This window comes from Phoca vitulina, unplaced genomic scaffold (assembly GCF_004348235.1).
Source record: "Phoca vitulina isolate PV1807 unplaced genomic scaffold, GSC_HSeal_1.0 scaffold1, whole genome shotgun sequence".
NCBI classification, from domain to species: Eukaryota; Metazoa; Chordata; class Mammalia; order Carnivora; family Phocidae; genus Phoca; species Phoca vitulina.
This window is the reverse complement of record NW_022589704.1, coordinates 76,458,144-76,481,238: the sequence shown is the minus strand read 5'-3', so window position 1 is coordinate 76,481,238 and position 23,095 is coordinate 76,458,144. Positions and strand designations below refer to the sequence as shown.

At 40.0% G+C, this 23,095-nt stretch overlaps 1 protein-coding gene across 5 annotated transcripts in view; it reads left to right on the top strand.

Annotated features, from left to right (window-relative positions):
- The window catches only part of FMNL2 (formin like 2), a 302,656-nt gene that overhangs the window by 201,708 nt on the left and 77,853 nt on the right, over positions 1–23,095 (top strand). For all 5 annotated transcript variants that reach the window (XM_032410419.1, XM_032410429.1, XM_032410457.1 and 2 more), the window contains exons 4-6: positions 2,808–2,884; positions 11,675–11,758; positions 14,807–14,959. In XM_032410419.1, the coding sequence (XP_032266310.1) occupies positions 2,808–2,884; positions 11,675–11,758; positions 14,807–14,959 (314 nt within the window). The remainder of the gene's footprint in view (positions 1–2,807; positions 2,885–11,674; positions 11,759–14,806; positions 14,960–23,095) is intronic.

Genomic DNA, 23,095 nt, shown 5'->3' with positions numbered 1-23,095 from the left:
TGCCGAAGTGCAGAGCATTAGCAATCATTGTTTATGTGTTAGCGAGGTGGAGGCTAAGGCTTCTCCATAGCCCCGAGTCCCGCTGGAGATTGCACAGTTCCCGAGAGAACATCATACAGGGGCAGAGTCAGTGTGGTTTTATCTGTTACCTCGCAGCTGCAAAAGTGTAGTGACTCCCAAGAAATGTTCTCTGCTCCTGGTATCATTCCTGGTATCTCCTAGTGTTTTGATCGAGGTCCTCTGTTTTGATATATGCCTCTTAGTCCTTCAGCAGATCCTCTTTTGTACCGTGTTGTGTCCTTCAGTGCTGTGCTGGGTGCTTTTGTGGCTCGTGATGACCTTCCCCTAAGGACCCGCGAAGGCCACCGGGAGCCGGTCAGAACTGTGTATGAGGCGTAGCTGAGAACACTGAGCTGCTTTCTAAAGCTCACAGTGGCAGGCAGTCCGACATGGGAATGGCCTCCCAGGAGCAGTTGTGTGGCAGACTCTGCCTCATCAGCAGTCCTCATTGCTGGAAAGCTCTTCGGGAGACACTGGGCTCGGATGTCCCTCCAAAGGATACACGACTCTTCTGTCATTTCTTAGGCCTTTCTTTTTTTTTTAATTTATTTTTTATTATTATGTTAATCACCATACGTTACATCATTAGTTTTTGATGTAGTGTTCCACGATTCATTATTTGCATATAACACCCAGTGCTCCATGCAGAACGTGCCCTCTTTAATACCCATCACCAGGCTAACCCATCCTCCCACCCCCCACCTTTCTTGACAAAAGAGGGGAGTGGCTCTTTTTTCCTTGCATTGGGGATGCTTTAATTTCACATATCTGACTACCTGGATTCTAACAACCGAGAAAGTCTTTGGAGTTCCTTAAGAATGGCAACCCGGGGGAAACTGTGGGACTCTGTTGGCTTCCCTGGGGCCTTGGTAAGGGGCATTTGTTGGGGGGGGGGGGAGAGGAGAAGAGGATGACAGGAGCCTGCCCATGCTGAGCAGGGTTCCAGTCTTCACTGGGACACCAGGGCCTGCCTGGCTCTCCACACCCCACATCTGCTTTTCCCACCTTCCTCCATTCCTTCCTGTCCTTGGATGCCTTCACCTTTGGACCTGGATGACTCCATTTCCACTGCAATTGTGGCAGCAGAGGAGAAGGGTCCCTAATATCCTGAGCTGGAATTCTCACAGCCTTTTCTTGGAGACCGTGTAAAATGCAGGTGGTTTGATTTTGTAGCACAGAGAGCGTAGAACTCTTCTTAGAAGGCATGGCCCATCAAATGTCCCACTTCCAGAGTGGCCTAAAACTTCAGTTACTATAAATAAATGTTTCTGGAAGAAATTGTGTTCCTGAGGACTGATGTGCATCATGACCCAGTGATACTTGGGGGTCATTTAGAGTTGAGAGGATAGAGAAGCATACATTTACTGCCAGAGGGGGATTCGTTGAAGAAAGAAAGGCCTGAGGGAGTTCTGGAAGGATTGGTGGGATTTTGATGGGCCAGGGAATGAGGAAGGGCATTCTGAAAGTAGGAGGGACCTTCCAAATAAAGGCTCATGGGCAGAGGTAACTCTGAATGCTTATTTTTGGGAAATGTTAACATGGTTCTGCAGAAAATAATTAACATAGCAGTCCTGAGATGGCTATCTTAGAAAGGCCAGCTTGCCAGGGTGGCTCTTTGTTGGCAACTGAGAACTTGCATTTCAGGAGAGTTCATACCTTTCCCTGATAAGAATGATTCACTGTGCCAACAATATGGTGTGTGCTGAATGCCTTTTTGCTTGTAGGCAGTCTGGACTTTTGGTGTGTGCTAGGCAGAGAATGCCAGAATGACCAGTCCCCAGTCAAAACCCAGGGCACTGAGTCTCTAATGAGCTTCCCTGGTGGACAGCATTTCACAGATACTATCGTTGTGATTCCTCTTGCAAAGGACACAAATTGTTCTTATCATGAAAATCAGCTTCTAAGAAAGGAGACTATTGCAAGCTTGTATCTGGTTTCTTCTGGACTTCGCCCCATGCACCTTTCCCTTTGTTGATTGTGCCTTGTGTATCTTTGCTGTGATAAATCTTAGCCATAACAACACCTATATGCCAAGTCCTAGGAGGAAGTCTTAGCAAATCATTGAAACTGGGACCGGAGGAGTCTTAGGGACACTTAGGCATATTGGTGAATATTGTTGTAGGGCAGGGAGAAATAGTCTGCTTACTCAAAGACACCTAGTACATGAAATAAATTTTTTCCCAGTCCTTTCTTAGAAGCTGATTTTCATGATAAGAACAATTTGTGTCCTTTGCAAAAAGAAAGGTGAGAGAAGCCCACTTTATTTATTTATTTATTTATTTAATTTAACATTTTTAATTTAAATTCAGTTAATTAACGTATAATGTATTGTTGGTTTCAGAGGTAGAGGTCAGTGATTCATCAGTCTTCTGTAACACCCAGTGCTCATTATATCATATGCCCTCCTTAATGTCCATCACCCAGTTACCACATTCCTCCATCCCCTCCCCTCCAGCAACCCTCAGTCTGTTTCCTATGATTAAGAGTCTCTTATGGTTTGTCTCCCTCTCTGATTCTGTCTTGTTTTATTTTTTCCTCTCTTCCCCTATGATCCTCTGTTTTGTTTCTTAAATTCCACATATCCGCGAGATCATATGAAAATTGTCTTTCTCTGATTGGCTTATTTCACTTAGAGAGAAGCCCACTTTAAAAGCAGAGATATTTTCATATTGGGGTAAACATTACAAATGGCACTTATAGCAGTTGATAAAATATGTTTTGTGAGAATATGTGTTCTTGAATTCTAGAAATTCAGACGGCGTGTTCAGGAATCCACACAAGTGCTAAGAGAACTGGAAATTTCTTTAAGAACCAACCATATTGGGTAAGTGTGCCTATTTAACATTTTAGCTTTAAGGCTTTTGGACACTTTACAAAGTGACTGAATCATATCCAAAGAATTAAGCTTCCTTGCTGATCATTAAAAGTTAAGAGACTGAGGTTTAGATGGGTGGAACATTTGTTGGTACTTGAATTGCTCACTGTACAATTATCAGTAGAAGCAGAACAGTCTTTGATTTGGGCTATTATAACAATCCTAAAATTCTTTGCTTGGATGCAGTGATAGTGCTTGGTCTCTTGGGTGCGTAACCATTCCTGGCACATCAGGAACTCCCAACAAGTAATGAACTCTGAGATACTGGAGGATCTCTTAGCCGTCACTGGAGTTCTCCGAGCTCATTAGTTGAAGCAGCTTCATTGTCCTTCCCTCAGTTCCAGAAGGGAAGAGAAGCGGGAGTGATGTCCTCTTACACCCCTCATTGCACTTAGTTGTTCTGAGTCTCTTTGTCCTGCATCCCCCAATTTTTAGGACTGGGAGTGTAAATCCACTCCAGAAAGTAAAGTTTGGGGGATCTCAACGCTAAGCGTTTCTAAGAGTTTTTCATGCGGCTTGCCTCTAGCAAGTACAACTTTATTACATTCTCCCTTACTCCTAGAAGAGCATAATTGTACAGTACCTTAGAATAACATGGTTTATCTCCATGGCAGAAGGATACCAGATCTCCTATTTTATAGCTTTAGTTCTTCCTGAAGTACCTATTGAACATCCAGCAAGTGATTTAGCCTCTCTGCACTTTCTTTGAATTTAACAGTGGGAAGACTGTAGATTTTAGATCCTTCAGAACTTTCTCCTGTGACACTCCTTGCAGGTCTATTGGAAATGAAGTTTTGTATGTTACAGTATAGTTTTAAAGATTATTCTGTAAAATAAATATACTACATAAATAATAGTTTACTTCCACTTCAGACTGTGTTAGGTATAAGCCAATAAAATGGTTAATTTGCACAGTTATTTCAGAATAAGCTTTTTTAAATTGTGGATATGCAAGGCTGATTGATATGTGATGAAGCTTGGGTGAGAATGTTCATTTCGTAAAGGATAACTTTGCACATAATGTCCCCTTGAGAATCAAGTATTTGGAAAATAAGTGATTTCTGTAGTTGATAATCACTTTGAGAAAATGGGCTGTCAAACAGTAGATCATAGAATCATGATTTTAGAACATGATTTTAGAACTGGAAGAGAAATTAAGGATTCCCCAGTTCCTCATTTTACAGATGAAAAGCATTCAGGACCAGAGAAGGTGAGTGACTCCTGCGAAGTCCACGGCTGTACAGCGCGGGTGCTGGGGTTCAAAATGCTGTGTTCTTTTTCTTATGTAGTTAAATCTGGCAGTTCTTTCCTGGAAAGGAAGTAAGGTAATCAGGGCTCTGGGATCAGAGCAATGAGGCCTGTCTTTTGGGGGTGAAAGTGGTGGTGATTTAATACAGTTGGGCATCCAAGCTTGGGAAATTCAAATACTTTCCAATATTTGGGGATCAGGAACTAGATTCCATTTGGTAAGGCCCAAACCCGTGCTGTTGGCACTTCTTACGACGGTGGAATGAGCTGCAGCCAGGGTTTCTACAAATTGTGGAGGAGAATTTCTTCAAGCATTGCTGAAATAACATGAAATTGACCATCAAATACCAAAGCAAGACAGTCATTTCCAATACAGAGTTGGCTGAATAGAAGAGCCCTGGTTGGGCGGGAGCCAGTGCAAATCTGTAAGCAATCGGAATGGTGTGCTGTTTCGGATGCTATAGGCATGTTGAACGATTCTCACATTTCTTTCATCTTTAGCATCTGAAGTTTCCCTTTGTCTACCACCTATGTGCGAGACTTTCTGAAAGCTTTGGCTTTAGCAGCAGAAACATTCATGGAGGTGCATTGTCTGGTTGTATGCAACCATTTATTAGCATGGCCTTATATGGAAGGAAACCACGCACCAGGGTTTTGACCTGTCTCGACTGTCCTGAAAACCTAAGCAAGCCTGCACTGGACTCTAACTCCGATGAACTAACACGCTTGACCTCGTTTGATTGGGAAATCTTCTGAATTACTCAGTAGTGTGAAAATAATCAATTACTACAGTGAGGAATTCTTGGAATGCAGTGGGCTATCTAAGGGATTCATAGATTTTATTATACTTTCTTGAGGTACCATAATAGAATGGTAATTGGGTGCCCATTTATCTTATGGAAAGAGAGATTGTGGTTCAGATTTTTGCCATGCCCTTGATTAGTTGTTAAATAAATTACTTAGATATAAGTGTATAAATTCTTTGTATTTATTTACCATGTGACCTAAGTTAACTTCTCATCTATAAAATGAGGATAATAATATTTGCCAATAGGAATGTTGCAAGGTTAAATGGGATAATTTATAAAAGACCTAATATAGGGTCTAATACATAGTAATTACTCAAAATACGATAACTATTGTTGTTAGGCTTGTTGAAAATAATAATAATTCAATAGTATGTATCTCTAAGGAATTCCATACAGAGATTGTTACTTTCTCTGTCTGAAATGACCCTGACACCTAGGAGATTGTGATTCCCAAAAATTAAGAGGAAGAATTACATTTAAATATCTACTTGTCCTGAAGAAGTTATTATTGGCACACGCTTGTGTTTTAAGTTTAAAGTCTGGGGCTTTGCTGAGATAACATTCCAAGCTACAGCTTTGTCAAGCAAAGAGTTTGTTCTGAGTATTGATATAAGCCTAAAACTCTGTAAATGGAGCAATCTTTTGAGAAAGAAAATTAATTTTCTTTGAGCCAAATTGAAATAAGAATTAGACTAGAAAAAGTCTTATTCACTTACTCTTAGGAACTATAATAAAAGAGAAGAATTAGATTATGACTAATCCAAGCCTTTGAAATGACTTGAAAGGAGGCAAGCACTGTGAGAACACATTGGCTGTGCGGTGTGAGTGGGCCGATGTCGTGATATTTTGTATGTCAGGCTGATAAGATTCAAGGGGTGGTGATGGTGGTGAGCTGGATAGGTTTATGGGCTTTATTCCATGGCATTGAGGTATAGTTTATCTCTCCTTCCAGGTACTTTATTTTAATAAAACTCTCCATTATGATAGAAGATTGCTTTTCATCCTGAATGCGAGAACATAGAAGTTCTGAAAGATGTTCATTTCACTTTATCTCATTGGAGCTGAGAGAATGGGCCTGAGGTTGTGGGAGGAATGTGCCAGTTGGCAGGGACAAGGTTTGTACAAAGGGGAAGGAGCCTGGAAACTCTCAGTGAAGGTCTGTCTTCCCTCCTGCATTTCCCGGTATCTTGGTGCCCTGGTGCTGTGCCAGGCCAAAAAATAAGAGACAGAGGAGTAAGGCTGGTTTTCACAGGTATACAGCATGTCTGGGGTATGTGTGTATCAAGCTACCCTATGATTAATTCATTCTTAGATGTTGATTCTTAGAAATCCTCAAGATTACAATCTTATCATTTATTAAACGTGTTCAGTGTGTTATTTCTTACAAAAATCTTTTTATTATTGGCCTTTACCTCTGAGCCCATGTTTTATAGATGAGGAAACTGAGTCACCTATTAATTATCTCGCTCCAGTCCACATAACTGAGAAGCACTGAGATTGTTCAGATGTTATCTAAACTGGGAGTTACTAAATTTTTTTGATTTCAGCACTCCTTTACTCTCTTAAATTATTTTGAACCCTAATATGCTTTTGTTTATGTGGGTTTTTTTCTCTTAATGTTTACCATATTGGAAATTTAAACTGATAGATGTTAACTTTTCTTATTCAATAAATTTTAGTATTTATTTTAAAGTAAATAATGTAAATATATAAATACAAAATAATAAACATAGCACAGACAACATATTTTGTGAAAAATATTTTCCAAAGCAAGAAGGAAAAATTAGTGACAAGGGGGGCATTTTTACAAATCTCTTTAATGTCTGGTTAATAGAAGGCAGATGGATTCTGATTTCTTTGTCTGCATTTGATTTGTTGTAATATGTTGTATATGTATGTGAAGATGTATATGAAGAAAACCTGGCCTTACATACATACATCACTTGAAAAAAGTAGTTTTTAAATAACCTTTTCAGATTGTTGTGGATATTCTTCTTTGATAGTACACCATCCTTCAAGGAGCGGTAATTTCTTAGAGTTACTTGCAACGTAGAATCTGAAACGCTATCAATGACTTTGTTAAACTAAAACTCACTGTGCTGTTTTGAAAATTGAATAGGTCTTTCTACCCAGGCGTAATTTTGGGTAACATCATGAATTGGTCATTTGGAAAATATTGTTTCACTGAATTATTCTGATCTTTCAAGAATTGAGACATTTTATTCTACAATATAAAAACAGTTGCATTCATTAATAATTACCAGTCTCATCTGAATATACTTTAAGTATTGGGAAGTTGTCAAGCTTGTGGTGGTCAAAACAAGTGTTCTAAAATTATCATTTTTTTTGGTAGAAACCTCAAATTTTATCATGGACAACAAATACTGTCGGTTGTTTTCCTTGAAACAACAGGCTCACTTCATTCACTTTTGAGAAAATGTCTGCCAGGCACCAAACAGAATAACCACAGTTGTTAGTCATTTTCCATTTCATATGTAAAAAAAAAAAATAACCCGAAAAACACACAAACCAAAAACAAAAACCCAAAAAACCAAAAAACGCGTTCAGTCTGTGACTCAAACAACTGCACAGGTGCTTTTCCTGGAGACAACTGTGGTACTAGGGTAGGCAGCAGGAGTGCTTTACTTGGGCTTTCCATTTTGTCACATAGAAAATTTAAAAGATGTAAACTCAAGGGACAGGCGTTAATAAAAATCCATAATTTTCATTGCTTCATTAAGGACCGTTTCAAGTGAAGCTGACTTTTTGTTTGCCTTGCAAGTGCTTGGGGTGAGAACACAATAAAGAGGCGTAGTTTTCGTCAGCTGCAGTTTTATCCACCATTCCTTTTGTACTATCCGTGCAGGTTCCAGCACTGTGAAAAGCCACTACTATCTTAATATTTTTATAAAAATCATTGTAACTTCACAAACCCCTCAGAGGGTCTCAGGGCCCCCTGCTGATGTGTGAGCTGCACTGAAAACCATCTTGTGATGCTGTCTTGCAGAATAGATTTGGTAGTTTATGCTGAATCTGGGGGATGCTTACCTTCTTTCTCTTGCTTCTTGAGATTTTCTTTTCATGATTTTTTCAGCAACTGTGGTTTCCACCCTGTGTTAGAAGCACCTCTCTAAGGAGACAGAGAAAGGGAGTTCACCCCTTGTTCCTTTATCTTGTGATCTTGGGTCTGCTTTGTTTGATCTTAGAAATTTGGAGCCAGAAAGGTCGCTTGAGACTTCATTTTCTAGATCAGAACAGTGAGATTCTAAATTGGTGGTGGGTGGGGGGAGAGAGAAGCCAGCAGCTCTGAAACAGCTTTGACCTGTTGACAATAAAACAGTGCCTTTTGCGTCTGCACTTAGATCCCTTCCTTGAACAAGACTTTTTTTCCAGAGCTATTTTTCATTATCATGGTTTCTTCCAGCTCCTGAGCAGCTGATTTGGAATTTGCCTAATTCAAATTTACAACATATGGTAATTACCCTGAATCTGTGGGGTACTCAGTAAGTGATGCGTGCTGTTGGAATCAGAAATAATTCTAGTTCCCAAAACCTATCAGCATCCAATTTGGAATGGTGTGCGTATTGGCAATATGTAAAAAAGTGTGTGTAGCATGCAAGAAGTGAAAAATGGAAATAAGTTACTAGAGGAACCCTAAATTTATGATATGTCATTGCATGATCACCTGCATAAATCTGCATAATGGGACATCCATTTTTTTAATGCTTTTAAAGATACAGCTTTGAAAGTTGCCCATTTTTCATCTTCACCCATTTTCTGTCTATATTGGTTTCCTTTCCCCGGAAGTTGACTCTCACCTCTGTTCTCTCCCACACAGAATATCCCAAGTGTGGCGGGGACAGGGATTGAGGGGACAGGGGGGAAATGTGAAGGCTTTGTTTTCCCTGTAAACCCACAGACTTTTTGCTGCAATGACTATGCTAACCTGGTATCATTTGACAGAGGGGATAAGGTGGTCAACCATGGTGGGTTTTTATCTTACTCTTTCCTAAATCACCTAGGGGTGTCTGGGCCAGATCAAAGACCCAGGGAGCATCTCGGGGCTTAGAAAAAGAGGGTTAGCTGTGTGAAATCAAACTTCCCAGAGGCAGGACATGTCACGCTCCAGCCGCCTTGTTAGGGACCGTGTGGCTTGTTCCTGCCCTTTGAAAGTTGTGTTTAAGGCACTTACACTCAGTCAGCAAGTGAGGGTGGAGGAGCCTATGAGGGCACTGAGCTGAAGAAAGAGAAGCTAATGATAGTCTTTATCCCTGAATCAAAATATATGCACATTAGCATTTTGAGTCAAGAGAATTGTGGCTCTGGATGTACTTGGCTCTTCCTGCCCCTCCTTCCTTTTTTTTTTTTTTTTTTTTTTTTTTGGATTTTCTTATCTGTGAGTCATTTGCCTCCTATCTACTTTGTGGTTAAACTCCCTGAATTGGAGGCGCTGGTGGTTAAATGGCAGGTCCATGGGGTGTCCCGGACATCTCTACTGTTTAGAGGCTGTGTGTCTGGGAAGTCAACCGAAGGCATTACAATGGTGGTGGTTCTCAGCTCCTACAGAAGTGTTTTTATGAGCCGCTGGGATAGAAAACGTAGAACTGAGACGGCTCTGAAGACTCTGGAGCGGAGGGTGTCTCTGCATTCTAAAATGAATACCTCCGCGCCCAGCCCCAGGGAGGCGGCCTGCACACCTGCCACTGAGCTGAGGGCCACTTTCAGTGGTGCGGCCAGAGCCCACAGGCCAGACCCACGGAGAAGCCTTAGAGAAGCCGTAAGAGGCTTGAGTTTCAAGAGCAGCTAGTCCATGAGTTTTCATAGTGCCAGCCTTTCTTTAGTCTCCTACCAGTTATAAAAAGAAAATTCATTCATTCATTCATTGATTCATTTTACTCTTTCTAGGCTTCTAGTTATTAGCACTTAAAAATGTCCCATGCCTCCTGAGATCTAGTGGTATAGGGAGAATAATTAAAATTAATCAGCTGAAAGTATCCCGGGGCAGATGCCGGGAGCTGGTGTATGTGGTGGTCTGGAAGGGAAGTTTCAGTGGGACCAGTGACCAGCTCTTGAGAGGCCCGACAGGTGGTTCTTTCACTTGCCACTCTAGGTCTTTTTTAAATTAAAGGTTATTTGCTTCCCTGTGGCGTGTTGGGTGCCTATGTTTTGTGATAGCCTGCCTGAGGCACGTGGGGGAAAATAAAGAGATAAGCTGTCTGCTTTTCCTGCTTTGCTGCCCCTGGGATTACCTGCAAGCCTGAGTTTGCATCATGGAGATGATAGAACTAAAAGAAAGAATGAGCTTGCGGTAAAACAAATGAACAAACAAAAACAAAGGAGAAAGAGCCCCCAAAAGAATTTTAAAACAGGCATCCTGAGTCCACCAGATTTTTTTCTTCCTTTAAGACAAAGATTTTGAGCGGTTGCTCAGCCTTAAAGTTAAAATTCGATTGTGTTGTTTTAATAGTTTACAAAACCGGCTTCCACAGTAGCTATCCGCCTTTTTTTTTTTTTTTTTTTCCCCCTTGGTGCTTACCGAGGAAAGCAACCAGTTTTGGAATGCATTTGGTGGATGTACCTCAAATTCCATTTCTGTGATGGTAGCAGACCTTTTGACTTATTATTTATTGAAGTTTTCAAACCTAGAGAAGGTTTAATCAGGTATCATACATTCTTTGAAGAGGAATGCCCTGGAGGAAATCTGTAATGGGGGCTAACGGGTGTTTATCTTCAATACCTGAAGGTTCGGTTTGACCACTATTATGAAGTGCAAATGAAAACCAGTAAAAATTCTCAGTGAACTGCATTCAGACCCACCATTCATAGGCAAGGTGACACTATTTAAAATGAATTAAAAAAAAAAAAAACATGATATGTCATGTCTTGGCTTTGCCAATGTTATGTGGTGCCTGCAAGTTTTTAAGAGGTTTTAACATTCATGGAAAAAATTAACCAAAGCATTATCCCTATTGAATTTCCAGGAGCCCCTCTAAACACTGGTTTCTCATTGGCTAGTTGAGTGTTTTCTATGGATTAATGTGCCAAGAAGGAGTTGAATGTGGATTTGGAATCACGCCTGGATTTCACTGCGTATATTGTCACGTCCCGGGCCTGCCGCATTCCCTGTGCAGTCTTGGCTCCTTTAACAGGCTGTGGGTCAGTTGTGGTGGAAAATGTACATTTAGCAAGTTCCTTTTTTAGAATACTTCTTACACGTTATCTTAAGTCTCCTAAGTAGTAAAGTGCAAGGGAAACACATGTATACCTTTTGCCCCCTCTTCTTGCACGTTGAAATTCTGTGTTTTTTTTTTGAAAGATTTATTTATTTTAGGGAGAGAGTGTGTGGGGGGTGGAAGGAGCAGAGGGAGAGAGAGTCTTGGAGCAGACTCCCCGCTGAGCGCAGAGCCTGTCCTGGGGCTCCATCCCAGGACCCTGAGATCATGACCTAAGCTGAAACCAAGAGTCAGACGCTTAACCGACTACACCACCCAGGTGCCCCAAAATGCTGTGGTTTTTTAGTTGCTCTATGGAAAAGTTTCTACTAGGTGTGATGGAGTCTGGGCCTTCCTCCATTACTCCTTTTGGTGAATGTTTCTAGTGGAACAGTAACAGTGTTCACTGGGCTCTCTCATGGCAGAGTGTGTGATGAACCTCTGTAATAATGGTGTTTATTTTTTAACAGATGGGTCAGAGAGTTTCTGAACGAAGAAAACAGAGGTCTTGATGTTCTAGTGGAATATCTATCGTTTGCGCAGTATGCGGTCACGTAAGTAAAACTTGGCTCGTTGGCTTTTGAATTTCATGTGGTCATAGAAGATGGAAGTGAGTGGCAAAATTATATACAGCACTGAGGGGAGAAACCCAGAAGCAGATGTGGTAAGGTTTAAGGAGGCTTGTTTCTACTCAAGTAACTAAAAGCAAATCATATAATCATTATTAGAAATGTTTTTAAGGCAGAAATAAAACAGGGGAGTAAAAATCACCCTTAGAGTAGAGTCCTTATTTTAAAAAGTGCTTTAGTGCTCAGGTTACATATATCCATATGGTAGAATACCCTGGCAGTCATTGAAAGAGGTGTATGCTGTATTTTTGAGTGAATAAAGCAAGATACAGAAAATAACTTTCTTTTTGTTAAAAAAAAATTATATGTATATGTATGTGTATATTTGTATGTGCTAGTAAATGCAGAGAAAATGATTGCAGATAAACCAAATCAAGTGGGATTGGAAGAAAGAGTAAACAAGAGGCTTTCCTTTTTCTACTTTATATGTATTTGTATTGTTTTGACTTCCCCTTCATACGGTGAAGGGGAAAAATTGCAGCAGAGCAGGAAAGAAAATCAATTTACTTAACCTTGTTTTTTGTTAATTCATAAAATTTTCCCATTTGCTAGGCTTCTGGAATGCTTTACAACAGAAATTTCCTTCTTTAGTCAAAGAATATTGCAGTATCCACAGATTCTTTCTCTTTCTCTCTCTCTCTCTCTCTCTCTCACACACACACACACACACACACACACACACACACAGATTGAGGAAGTAATACTGTATTTTTAATTTGACCGGAAGACATTTGGGCCCAGGTGGTGTTTTTTCTCCCCTCAATGCTTCTTTTAAAAGCAGTAACTTGTTTTTCATATTGCATCACTCCAAAGAAGTTCTAAGACTTAACCAGATGTTATAATCCTCAGCACTTCCTTGAGAATTCATGAGGAGGAAGCTGTAATTACTCCTTTTTAGTGGATGCAAAAATTACAGTATAAACTGAAACTGACTTGATCAGTTTCAGGTTTGATATCTCCTGTATATGATATGGAATAGAGTAAGAAACACCGATAGACAAGTTCTTATCTTTCTAAGAAATTGTCCTCTGAAATACAGTCCTAGTTTTTATAGCATATTCTTCCAAAGGTTGTTTCTTATCTATGTCCGTTGTGTCAAAAACTGCTAACCTCTCTCACACTTCATATTATATGCCAAAACACGATAATATTACCCTGCTGCATAGTTTAAAATCTGGAAGAAAAGTTATGGAATTAAGGAAGAGCTAAGAGACTTCATTTGTAATGGAAAAGGATGGCATGCTATGTATTACATGTCGGCTGTAATTAACCTTTTACCTACATCACAGTAGAGCTTGTGCACCCAGTTTTCCCAGACGTACCCTCACCTCAGACCAATGGGAAAGGGCAGTGCTACCATGAGGGAATTCTAGGTGCGGTGTAAGATCGAACCCAGCAGATCAGAACTCAGAGCTTTGGTTTCCTTCTCTACTTTTTTTTTTTTTTTTTTTTTTTTGGCATTACCTTTATATTCTCTGCTTATTAGTTTTGGTTTTGTGTTGTTTAATTTAGCAAATTATATATAGAGAGATAATTTATGTTCTTTCTTGAAACTAATGGGCTGAAAAATTTCTTACTGTCCTAGCCCAGGTAATGTGCGCCAACAGGCTCATGCTCTGTTCCTAAAACAGGATGCTTCACCAAGGTGTGCGTTTCCTTCTTCTGCTCTATGGGGTGGGCGACCTGAGAGGAGCATAAGCCTGTGGGATAGCCGAACGACGTGGGGGGCTGCAGAGTGACTTGGCGAGAATGTTGATGACATGGGTGATCTTGGGGTGCCCCCTCGGCTTACCTTCTCTGATTATCGGTTGTAGTCTTCTATTTTTAGTGTTTAAGGATTTGATTACTCAATCCCACCTCTTTCCTATTCAGCTCTGCTTCCTGCATCCAAAGGCATGACAAAATTGCCAGATGCATTCACTGATGATCCTCAGTGCCACCTGGATTAGTATTTAATAGAGGGACAGCATCGCCTAGTTCACAGATGACGGTTCTAACAAAATATTTTATTTTGGCGATGGTACCCTTATAAAGAGTCATTCTTGTTATTGCCAATATGTATTGTTACTGTCTTTTCTGAGATAGCTGCCCAGATTTTCCATCTGGTATTAATTATAGCTGCCTTCTGTTTATTCTCTGTCTGATCAGGTGTTGCTGGGTGGAACTAGAGGTAGAAACAATTGATAAAATAAATAAATAAATAAATAAATAAATAAATAAATATATATATATATATATATATATATATATATTTTTTTTTTTTTTTTTTGAGAAGGCAGAGCTCCTGTCTTTGGGAGGGGAAAATGCACAGAACACAAAGGCCTGGCTGTTTAAAAATTTTGTTCCTAAAATTATACAAGAATGAGCAACTTAACTTACCATTTATTCTAACATGGTCAACATGAGTAATAACCTCAAAAAATGTCAGAGAAACACCAGTCCTCCTTTAAAGAGCACCACATTGGGAAGAGATTCCAAAATCAAAGCAAATCCATAACTTTGCAAGTAATGTATCACATATGGTTGCAAAAGTACACTTGCCAACACACTAGGAGAAAATGCTCAGTGAAAATTGATGGGTAGGAATAAATTAGTATAAGTCTACATATTGACTTGTTAAAGCAAAATGAAGACAGCTGTAAGATCTTTCCTTCCCCTTTCACCATAGCAGTGTTAGCCATTGGTAAGTTAGTAAGCCTTGTAGTAAAATACAAATAATACAGTACTATTTATTTTTTCCTTGTAGTTCGACTCTTCTTTTGCCTTGCCCAGTATTTGTCATTTTGGATTTTCGAAGCTAACTCTGAGTCCGTGGAAATTCTTTTTGCATTGCCTTTTCGGTTTTCTTTGTTTGCAAGGACTGCCCATTATTGGGCGCGGATGCATCATAGGAAGGAGCCAGTTACGCACATCCGTGTATTTGTGTGACTGTCCACTTTTTAAGTCTTCAGTGGCATTTCTCTTTTGTTTTAGTTTTGATTTCGAAAGCGTGGAAAGCACTGTGGAGAGCTCGGTGGACAAATCAAAGCCCTGGAGTAGGTCCATCGAGGATCTGCACAGAGGGAGCAACCTGCCCTCCCCCGTGGGCAACAGTGTGTCCCGCTCAGGAAGACATTCTGCGCTGCGGTGAGTTCCGGGAACCAGGAGGGAGGCGCGTTCGGTAGGTGACGTTGGGATCGCAGAGTGCCTTGCTTCTGTTGATGATCCTGGGCTACGCAGTGCTGTATCTTCCCACACAGCACTTATATCTGCAACGATGCAAATGGAAAGTTTCTTCGGGAGTTCATGGGATCATCTCCTGGGCCATACTCTACAGGTTTAAATAGTTTTTGGGAAACACCAGCCCTTCATTTGGTGCAGAAAGAGAATTCTGCTGCCAAATGATAGAGCGCAGCGGACTCCATAGACAAGTTTTCGAAACCAGGGAGATACTGACTGCGTGATTTAGGCTCTGTTTTCTGGGTAGAGGCAGCACCTCTTGAGATTTGAGGATCTCAGGGATTCCTTGTTGACTCTTCATTCTCTTCTCCCCTCCCTTCTTCCAGTGGTAACTCAGGCATGTGTTCTGTGGGACGTGTTCTTAGAGGTGCAAAATGCTGTAGTCATCATTTTTATTAATTAAATGCTTTTAGGCAGTGTTCCTTTGGTTAAGTGTGCTCAGTTGTCAACCTTTTGTTTTCCTAAGGCTTCTTCTCTAGTCTTTCATGGCTGAAATGCCACCATGCTAAGGAAGGATGGGTGCTGACCGCCTGTACGACTAATGGGTATAATATCACTGAGATTGTTTATTCACTCATACCTACAGTCATTCATTCACTGAAAAATATTTTTGAGCTTCCATAATTTGCCAGGCACTGTACTTACAGTTAAGATACATGGATGGGTAAATCAGAACTCCTGCCTGTCAACATAGAGATGACATCCAGAGCAAGTTCATAAATAGTTCAGTAAACATTTTATTAATTAGCCCCCCTTCCCCACTGTTGCTTATTCTTCATAGCTTGAAATATTTATGTCACTTCAGGCTTGATCTGGCAAGTGGATGTTCGGGTCAGTGTTGAAGATTCCCATAGGTATTGGGGTCATTGGTAGTAGGGTCCATGTATCAAGTTGTAAATCAGTGAAAATGTGGCTTGCAGAATTTTCATATTATTAGTCTTTTAATTACCTCTTGTCTCTTTGACTTGGGTTTTGGTCATAGAAAGTTAATATCTTGATAATGAAGTTCAGTTTCGCCGAAGGGTTTGATATTTGAATATGATGCTTCCAATCAACCATTCAGATTTTCCATGTTTGGAAATGCCAAAAATATTAATGGGTTTTGAATGGTTTAATAATAATGAAGAGCAGTGTCTCAGTCCGTCTCGTGGTATTTGCAACAGGCCAAGAGCTCTATAACTAGCTAGCCTGCCTCAACTTTACATGTGGACAAGGCTGATTTAGAAGTTGAAGAAAGGCCAGACGTGTGTGAAGAATTCCATTAATGACCTTTGTATGTGAAATGGAAATTCTTACCATTAGTATAGATATAATTATGTGTAAGGAATTTAATTACAAAGCACATTTTAATTTGCTTTTTTATCATTTCTTACCTGGAATGTATCACCTATTGGCCAGCTACCACCTCAATAAGGATTCATTTTTCTGATTAATAATTCGTTAGGCCTAATTTTGAATTATTGAAGACTGTTCATTGAGAGCACATTGTTTGTGGAAGAGTCAATAAAATATGGGAATATCTTCGATTTGAGGAGAACTGTAGTCCTGTACTCTAGAAGGCATAGTACCGGGACATCCGTGTCCAGCCTGACTTGCTTGACTGTTGGCTCAAGGTAGAACTCGCCAGAATTCATTTCAAATTGGAAAAATAGACCCAAAGTGTAAAGATAGACATGATGGAAATGCTCTTCTGAGAAACTCAGCAATTATCTGACCTTTTTGGTTGGCAGATGTGCTAGAAGATGACCAACTAAGAAACCAACATCACATTCTTCTGTCTTGCGTTTGAATAGTTTTGGGCTGAGGAATGGAACATTTGGGTTTCCTTTGATTCTTCCTTCATGGGTTCTAGTAACTGAAGAAAATCAATGTGGCAGTAACTTTCATGCCCCCTTATTGACCTGAAGTTTAGACTTTTTGTTTTTAAACAATGTCTATCAGTGATATTCCAGCTCTTGTGGTTCATGGATTTGTGCCTGGATTCTAATTCTGTATTTGGTCATTTGATAGCATCTGTGACTTAAAAAAACAAACAGCAATCAGAAGTACAGGCATATGGTACATGTTGCTTTTCATATACCCAAAGATTGTTTACATTTTTTTCCTCTTCCTCCTCCTCCTTCTCTCCCCTTTCTTTCTCTGCTCCCCACACTTCCTTCACTTTTAGGCTTTCTTTTCATTGTCCTTCTTTTCCATTCTGCCATCTCCTTTCTGATTGTCTTCGCCTCCTCTACTTTGTCCTTTCTCATCCTACTGTCTCCTCTTCCTCCGGTTCCATTCATTCCTTACACCACCACCAGATGGGTTTCTCTGCCTGAGTATCTTCAGTTCAAATGCCACCAGAGCTGCTTCTCTCCCTGTTGCCTCTGGAGCAGCTTCAGTTTACACACTGATGATGAGGCTTCAAACCGGAACATCTCGTAAGTCACGGGTGAACATGACGCCCACGAGAGCTTGTCGTGCATGGTGGCAGGGTATCACGACTGCTCCCCATTTTATAATACGATAATCTCATGGCTTCCCATCACCTGTACTGGAATGAAGCCCACTGCCTTTTAAACTTCGATGCACTCTGTTACCATATTATGATTCCTCAGTTTAAGAATTTGACCCTCTAAGGTGTATTGTATTCATGTTGCAATTTTTTGGGAAAGCATAGAAGGGTATTCATGTTCTGTAGCTTATTCTGGTAGCTTTGTTTGATGGGAATATGTCTTTATTCAAATGTAGATTTTTAGTTCCTTGTCTTAATCTCCAGATGATAATGTAGATTGAGTTATCTTATCCTCTATCACTTGGTAAAAAGTGTTAGTTAAACTTGGAAGAGGAAATGAGATTTCAAGAAATTTAAAACACTTTATAAATGGGGCTTGATTAAAGAAAAACACCGTTTTTAAAGAAAATTGTAATGTTGACGCACACTCTCCTCTTTGTATTCAGACTTTATTTTTTAACTATTTAAAATGGATTAGTAAAAATTTTAGGACATGACATTCACCTTCAGTTATATCAGCTATTAAATGCTGTATTACATGAATTTGTCAGCTTGGCCAGTGGTAAAAATGTTGATATTGATGCAGTAGAGACCGGAATTGTGTGGTCTTGTAAGCTTACAGTCTTGTGTGCCTTCAGTTAAGATCTCTGTTAACGTGGCTATAGGTCGAGCTAAAATAAATGATGCTGTATATGCACATGTGTACGTGCTAGGTTTTTGAAGACAAAGGTTGTATTCAGATATAAGAGAAAGTAATTTTTTAATTTTTAAGAATGATTACTTCATGCCATTAGACTTAAATAAGGAGTGACATAGACAATAAATAAATGTTTTGAGTTTTTAAAGAAATCCATGGAGCACTGAGAGCCTGGAAGAAGGGGTCAGATTTTAACTGGGACTTTGGGTGACACCAGAGTTGACGTTCGGGGTGAGGAAAGTGCTTCTGGTGGAAGTAAAGTGAAGAAGCATGAGATGAGCAAAAGCTTACATCAGAGGTCAGGCATGTTTGGGAAAGAGGGAAGAACCTGTCCTTTCTGGAGCAGGAGCTTTGTGATGAGGTAGAGGGTGATTTAATGGCGAGATTGGGTCATATACATCCAAAGCTGGTAGGCCTTGAGGGTCACCCCGATTGACCCTTCCCAGTGTGGTGAGGAAACCAACACCCACGTTTCCTCTAAGATGTTAACTTCTATTAGTATTTATTCTTGAGATCCCCCAGAACAAATTTCATTGTTTTTCTTGAGATTATTATCTTAAAGGAATGACATTTCCTGAATAGTCATCATTCTATTGACCACCTCTATCTTTAGTGAATTTACATGAAGAGATGAAGAGTTCAAATTTAGATGCTTGTTGATAAGCATTTTTCCCCCCATGGGACTAATTTTTTAAAGTAATTTAAAAATAGGCACAGAGGAGAGCCTGGGTGGCTCAGTCGTTAAGCGTCTGCCTTCGGCTCAGGTCATGATCCCAGGGTCCTGGGATCGAGCCCTGTGTTGGGCTCCCTGCTCAGCGGGAAACCTGCTTCTCCCTCTCCCACTCCCCCCTGCTTGTGTTCCCTCTCTTGCTGTCTCTCTCTCTGTCAAATAAATAAAATCTTAAAAATAGGCACAGAGATGTAGATAACATTGATATAATTTTTATTGGGGAGGAAAACATTGAGCATCTACTGTGTGCCAGGCACTGTTCTAAGGGCCTTCAGTGATTTACCGCTCACAGTGGGTTTACGAGATATGACGACTGTTATCCCTGCAAAGAAACTGAGGTCTCTAGTGGTTAAGCAACTTGCCTGGGATCAAACAGCAAGTATAGGAGGTAGGATATGAAGTGAGCTGGCCTGACTCCAGCTTCCAAACCATGTTATCCTGCACAGGATGATTTTTTTCTCCTTCATAAAGAGCCTGTTTTAATATCAGGGTGTCCACGTGTCTTTATGGGGGTTGTACCCTGCAGGAGGGGCTTTTGCAAATCCTTCTCAGAAGATGTGCCTTTTTCTACTTCACACGAAGATGCCAGAGGATCTAGCGGAGACCTTGATCAGTGTGCTGGTCAGTGTAGCTGGTCAATCTGACTATTACAAAACAAGTTAACACAGAAATAGGAAAAAGTGTTTCCTAAACAAATGACAGGAGTAAGACAAAAAGTTCCGTATTTATACAATTTCATTGTTACCTATTTGCAGATGGGAAGGCATTGAAGGGGGGAAGCTTATTAAATGAAAAAAGTGACTTTTTTTTTTTAACCAAAGGGGAGATTATGAGTGAGCTTTTCTCAAATTTTTGTTTTTATGATGTTTTAGAACTGACCTAAAATACATGTAGTATATACTTGTGAATCAGGGAGAAGCCACATAATAAAGAACCTTGAATTTTGGAGTTTGGTTTTTATCTGGTAGGCAGTGGAATGGGAAGTCACATGAGGTGGCTGATCTTTTCAGGTGTGTAGAGTCTGGGGAATGTACTGGATGTTGATTGGAGGAAAAGACTGCTATTGCTTGGACCTCTGCAGGTGGTACCTGAAAAACATAGAGCAAAAGCCAAGTAAGAAGATGTTCCGGAATTGACTTGGTGGTCATAGTGGTAAAGAGAAAATTTTGCATATGATTGATTAGAAGAGAGAGAGAATCATTAGTAGAAATAGCAAAGTTGGAATCTGGAAGGGTTCTCGGATGTGATTAGTTGGATGAGGTTTGTCGATGAGGCATTGTGCTAAGACCTTACTCTCCAAGGAGTTACCTAGTTCCTGCAGACCAATTTCCATATGTGCACCATTGGCCCATAATTTGATTAGGCTTGATTGCAATAAATGCTTGTGTTCACAGCAGTTTTCCTGATTTTATGTAGATATATGGGTACACTAAATCTGTACCAATTTGCTTATAAAGTAAGCGGTATTCTAGAAGAGTGGAGCTCTCGGAAGCTCTTCAGAGTTCTTTTATTTCAACAGTAGCATTTTACCTTCAATTTTAATTGTTGGGGGAAGAAAATCATGTAACCTCTTAACTTTAAACCACTATAGTATGAGATAAAAAAGATCTGTGAATTGTATAGTTGGAAGCTAAAGCACTTTTTACTTTGATTCACAACAAGGAGAACTTAATTCTGTTCATTGTCCAGTTTATATAAATTAGGGATATAATTTCTAAAATGATCACTGTTCTCTATTCTCTTCCCTCTTCTGCCCCCCAAGTTAGACAAAATCAACTCAGATCCTTGATCGTCTTCAGTATTGAGAGTTGTAATCTTTATTTTGTTCTACATGTGTTCCTTCTTCTTAACTCCTTGTATTCTAACTTTCCATATGGACAGATATTGAGAAATCTTATCTATTTCCATAAGGTCCAATTTACAGGGGGGAAAACTACAAAGAAAAATATATTAAAAATTTTTTCGCAAAGTTTGAGTTCTGTCTTCATGAGATAAGATGACAGATACTGACTGAAATTTTTATTAACACTGAATTTAGAAAGAGAGAAAAGGAAAGTAAAGAATAAAGGTAAAAAAGTAAGGTAAAAAGGCAAAAAAAAAGGGTAAGAGTAAAGGAGTGGGAGAGAAAAGAATAAGAAGATAGTCATTATAGGTAACACCTGAATATTGTTTCTGAGGGAAGAGAGATGTTGAAGAAACTCCTTAACCTGATAGACTTTTGTCCTGAAGATCTGAGGTTCCAGAAAATGCAGTAATTATCTATAAAATAAAGACTTTCTAAATTTGCAGACTCTGTAAAAATAATCTGCAACTACAGACTTTCAGTTTTACTTTTCAGCACATTCTGTAAGCAGAAACAACTGAAGGTGTTGGGTTGTTGTGTTTCAGATTTTTGTATTTGTTTATTTGAAGTTGTAAAAAGAGAAAACTGTACTTGGGTTAAGAATGTACATTTCAGCTTTTCAGCTGGGAGCTTGTTTTAATGGCCCTGCTGGTGAAAATGGTGACAGCTTTAATTATAGCTTGTGGTGCACCATACAGGCAGATTTGTCCAGCATTTCCCACTATGAGAAACATGGATTTCACTTGTTCCATCTCTTCATTGGGTCTTTTCTCCAAGGGAGAGGCTCTCCAACTGAGAGAGGCTATGATATGGAAGTCGTCTGGCCAATGCATTGTTGAGGATCTGTCTCACAGGTCTCTGGTTGGTAGAGATGATAGGCTCTGGGACCTGCCGCCCATGTTAGGAGATTAAATTAATTCCTGTAAAGAACTTGGCTCAATAGTGAGTAGTTAGTCAATGTTAACCACATAGGATTGAGAGAAAAATGGAAGATGACTCTGGAACTTCCTACAGCTGTGGTCCAGTACCTTCATCAGCAAGACTTATAACATACAGAAAGATCCTTAAACTGGGGCGCCTGGGTGGCTCAGTCGGTTAAGTGTCTGCCTTCGGCTCAGGTCATGATCCCGGGGTCCTGAGATTGAGCCCCACATCAAGCTCCCTGCTCAGCGGAGAACCTGCTTCTCTCTCTGCCTCTGCCTCTCTCTCTCTCTGTCATGAATAAATAAATAAAATCTTAAAAAAAAAAAGATCATTACACTATTTGTATAAGATCTGTGGCTGATAAAGGACACATGTTTATGAAATCTTTTGGGAGGTATTCAAGGATTATTAGCCCCATTTTCCAGATGAGGACGCCAAGGCTCAGAGAAGTTACCCATATCTAGTGATAGAGCCAGGATTTAGAATCAGTCTTCTGACTCCTATGTCAAGTGTTTTTATGATTTGATTGAGAAAACATGTGTATGTGTGTTCTTGCACGCTGGCATATGCTAAGTGTCCTGAGTCTAACCAAAACCAAAGTATGGAGCTTTCAAAGCTAGAGTGACAATAAAACCTAGGGGAGATTCATGATGTGGTCTGGCTGTGGAAGAGCTGTGAGTAAGACCTGGAGGAGGGGCTATGGAAGAGGGGGAAGGAGGGAGAGGGTAATGAGCAGTGGCTCAGTGCTAAGACCACATGGTTTGTTTAGGAAACAATGAATAGATGAGTCTGGCTGGAAGCAGTTTAGAGCCAGTTTATGTAATACTTTGAAGGCCAGGCTAAGGAATGGTCATTTTAGCTCATTGGCAACGATCTATTGAAGGTTTGTGAAAAAGAGGGGGTAATTTGGGATAAACATAGAAATATTTCTATTTAAAGGTCACAGGAGATAGATGGTTTCCTTGAACATGCCTCACATAGGGATATATACAGATTAATTAGCAACTCAATAGCAAATGCCTTTGTCAAAGGGAATATAATGAAAAATCAGAAAATTCAGACAAATACTGGCTCTCCATTCATATGATGGGTTGGCAGCCTGTTTGTTCACTTATTCTGTTCAAAAAGTATATATGGAAATATTTTGATTCATAGGTTCTGTTCTAGTTGTTAGCTGGTCCTGTGATGGGAAATGTAGACAAACGGAGAATTTCAATAACTAATAAAATTAATTAGGAGGTTTGTGTGTCTCTCTGTCTCTATCTCCCTCTGCCTTCCCCATCCTCTGTTTCCCTTTCTCTCTTTAGCTCCACTTTGAACTGTCTGGATTCAACTCTTTCAGCTCTGTTTCTTTT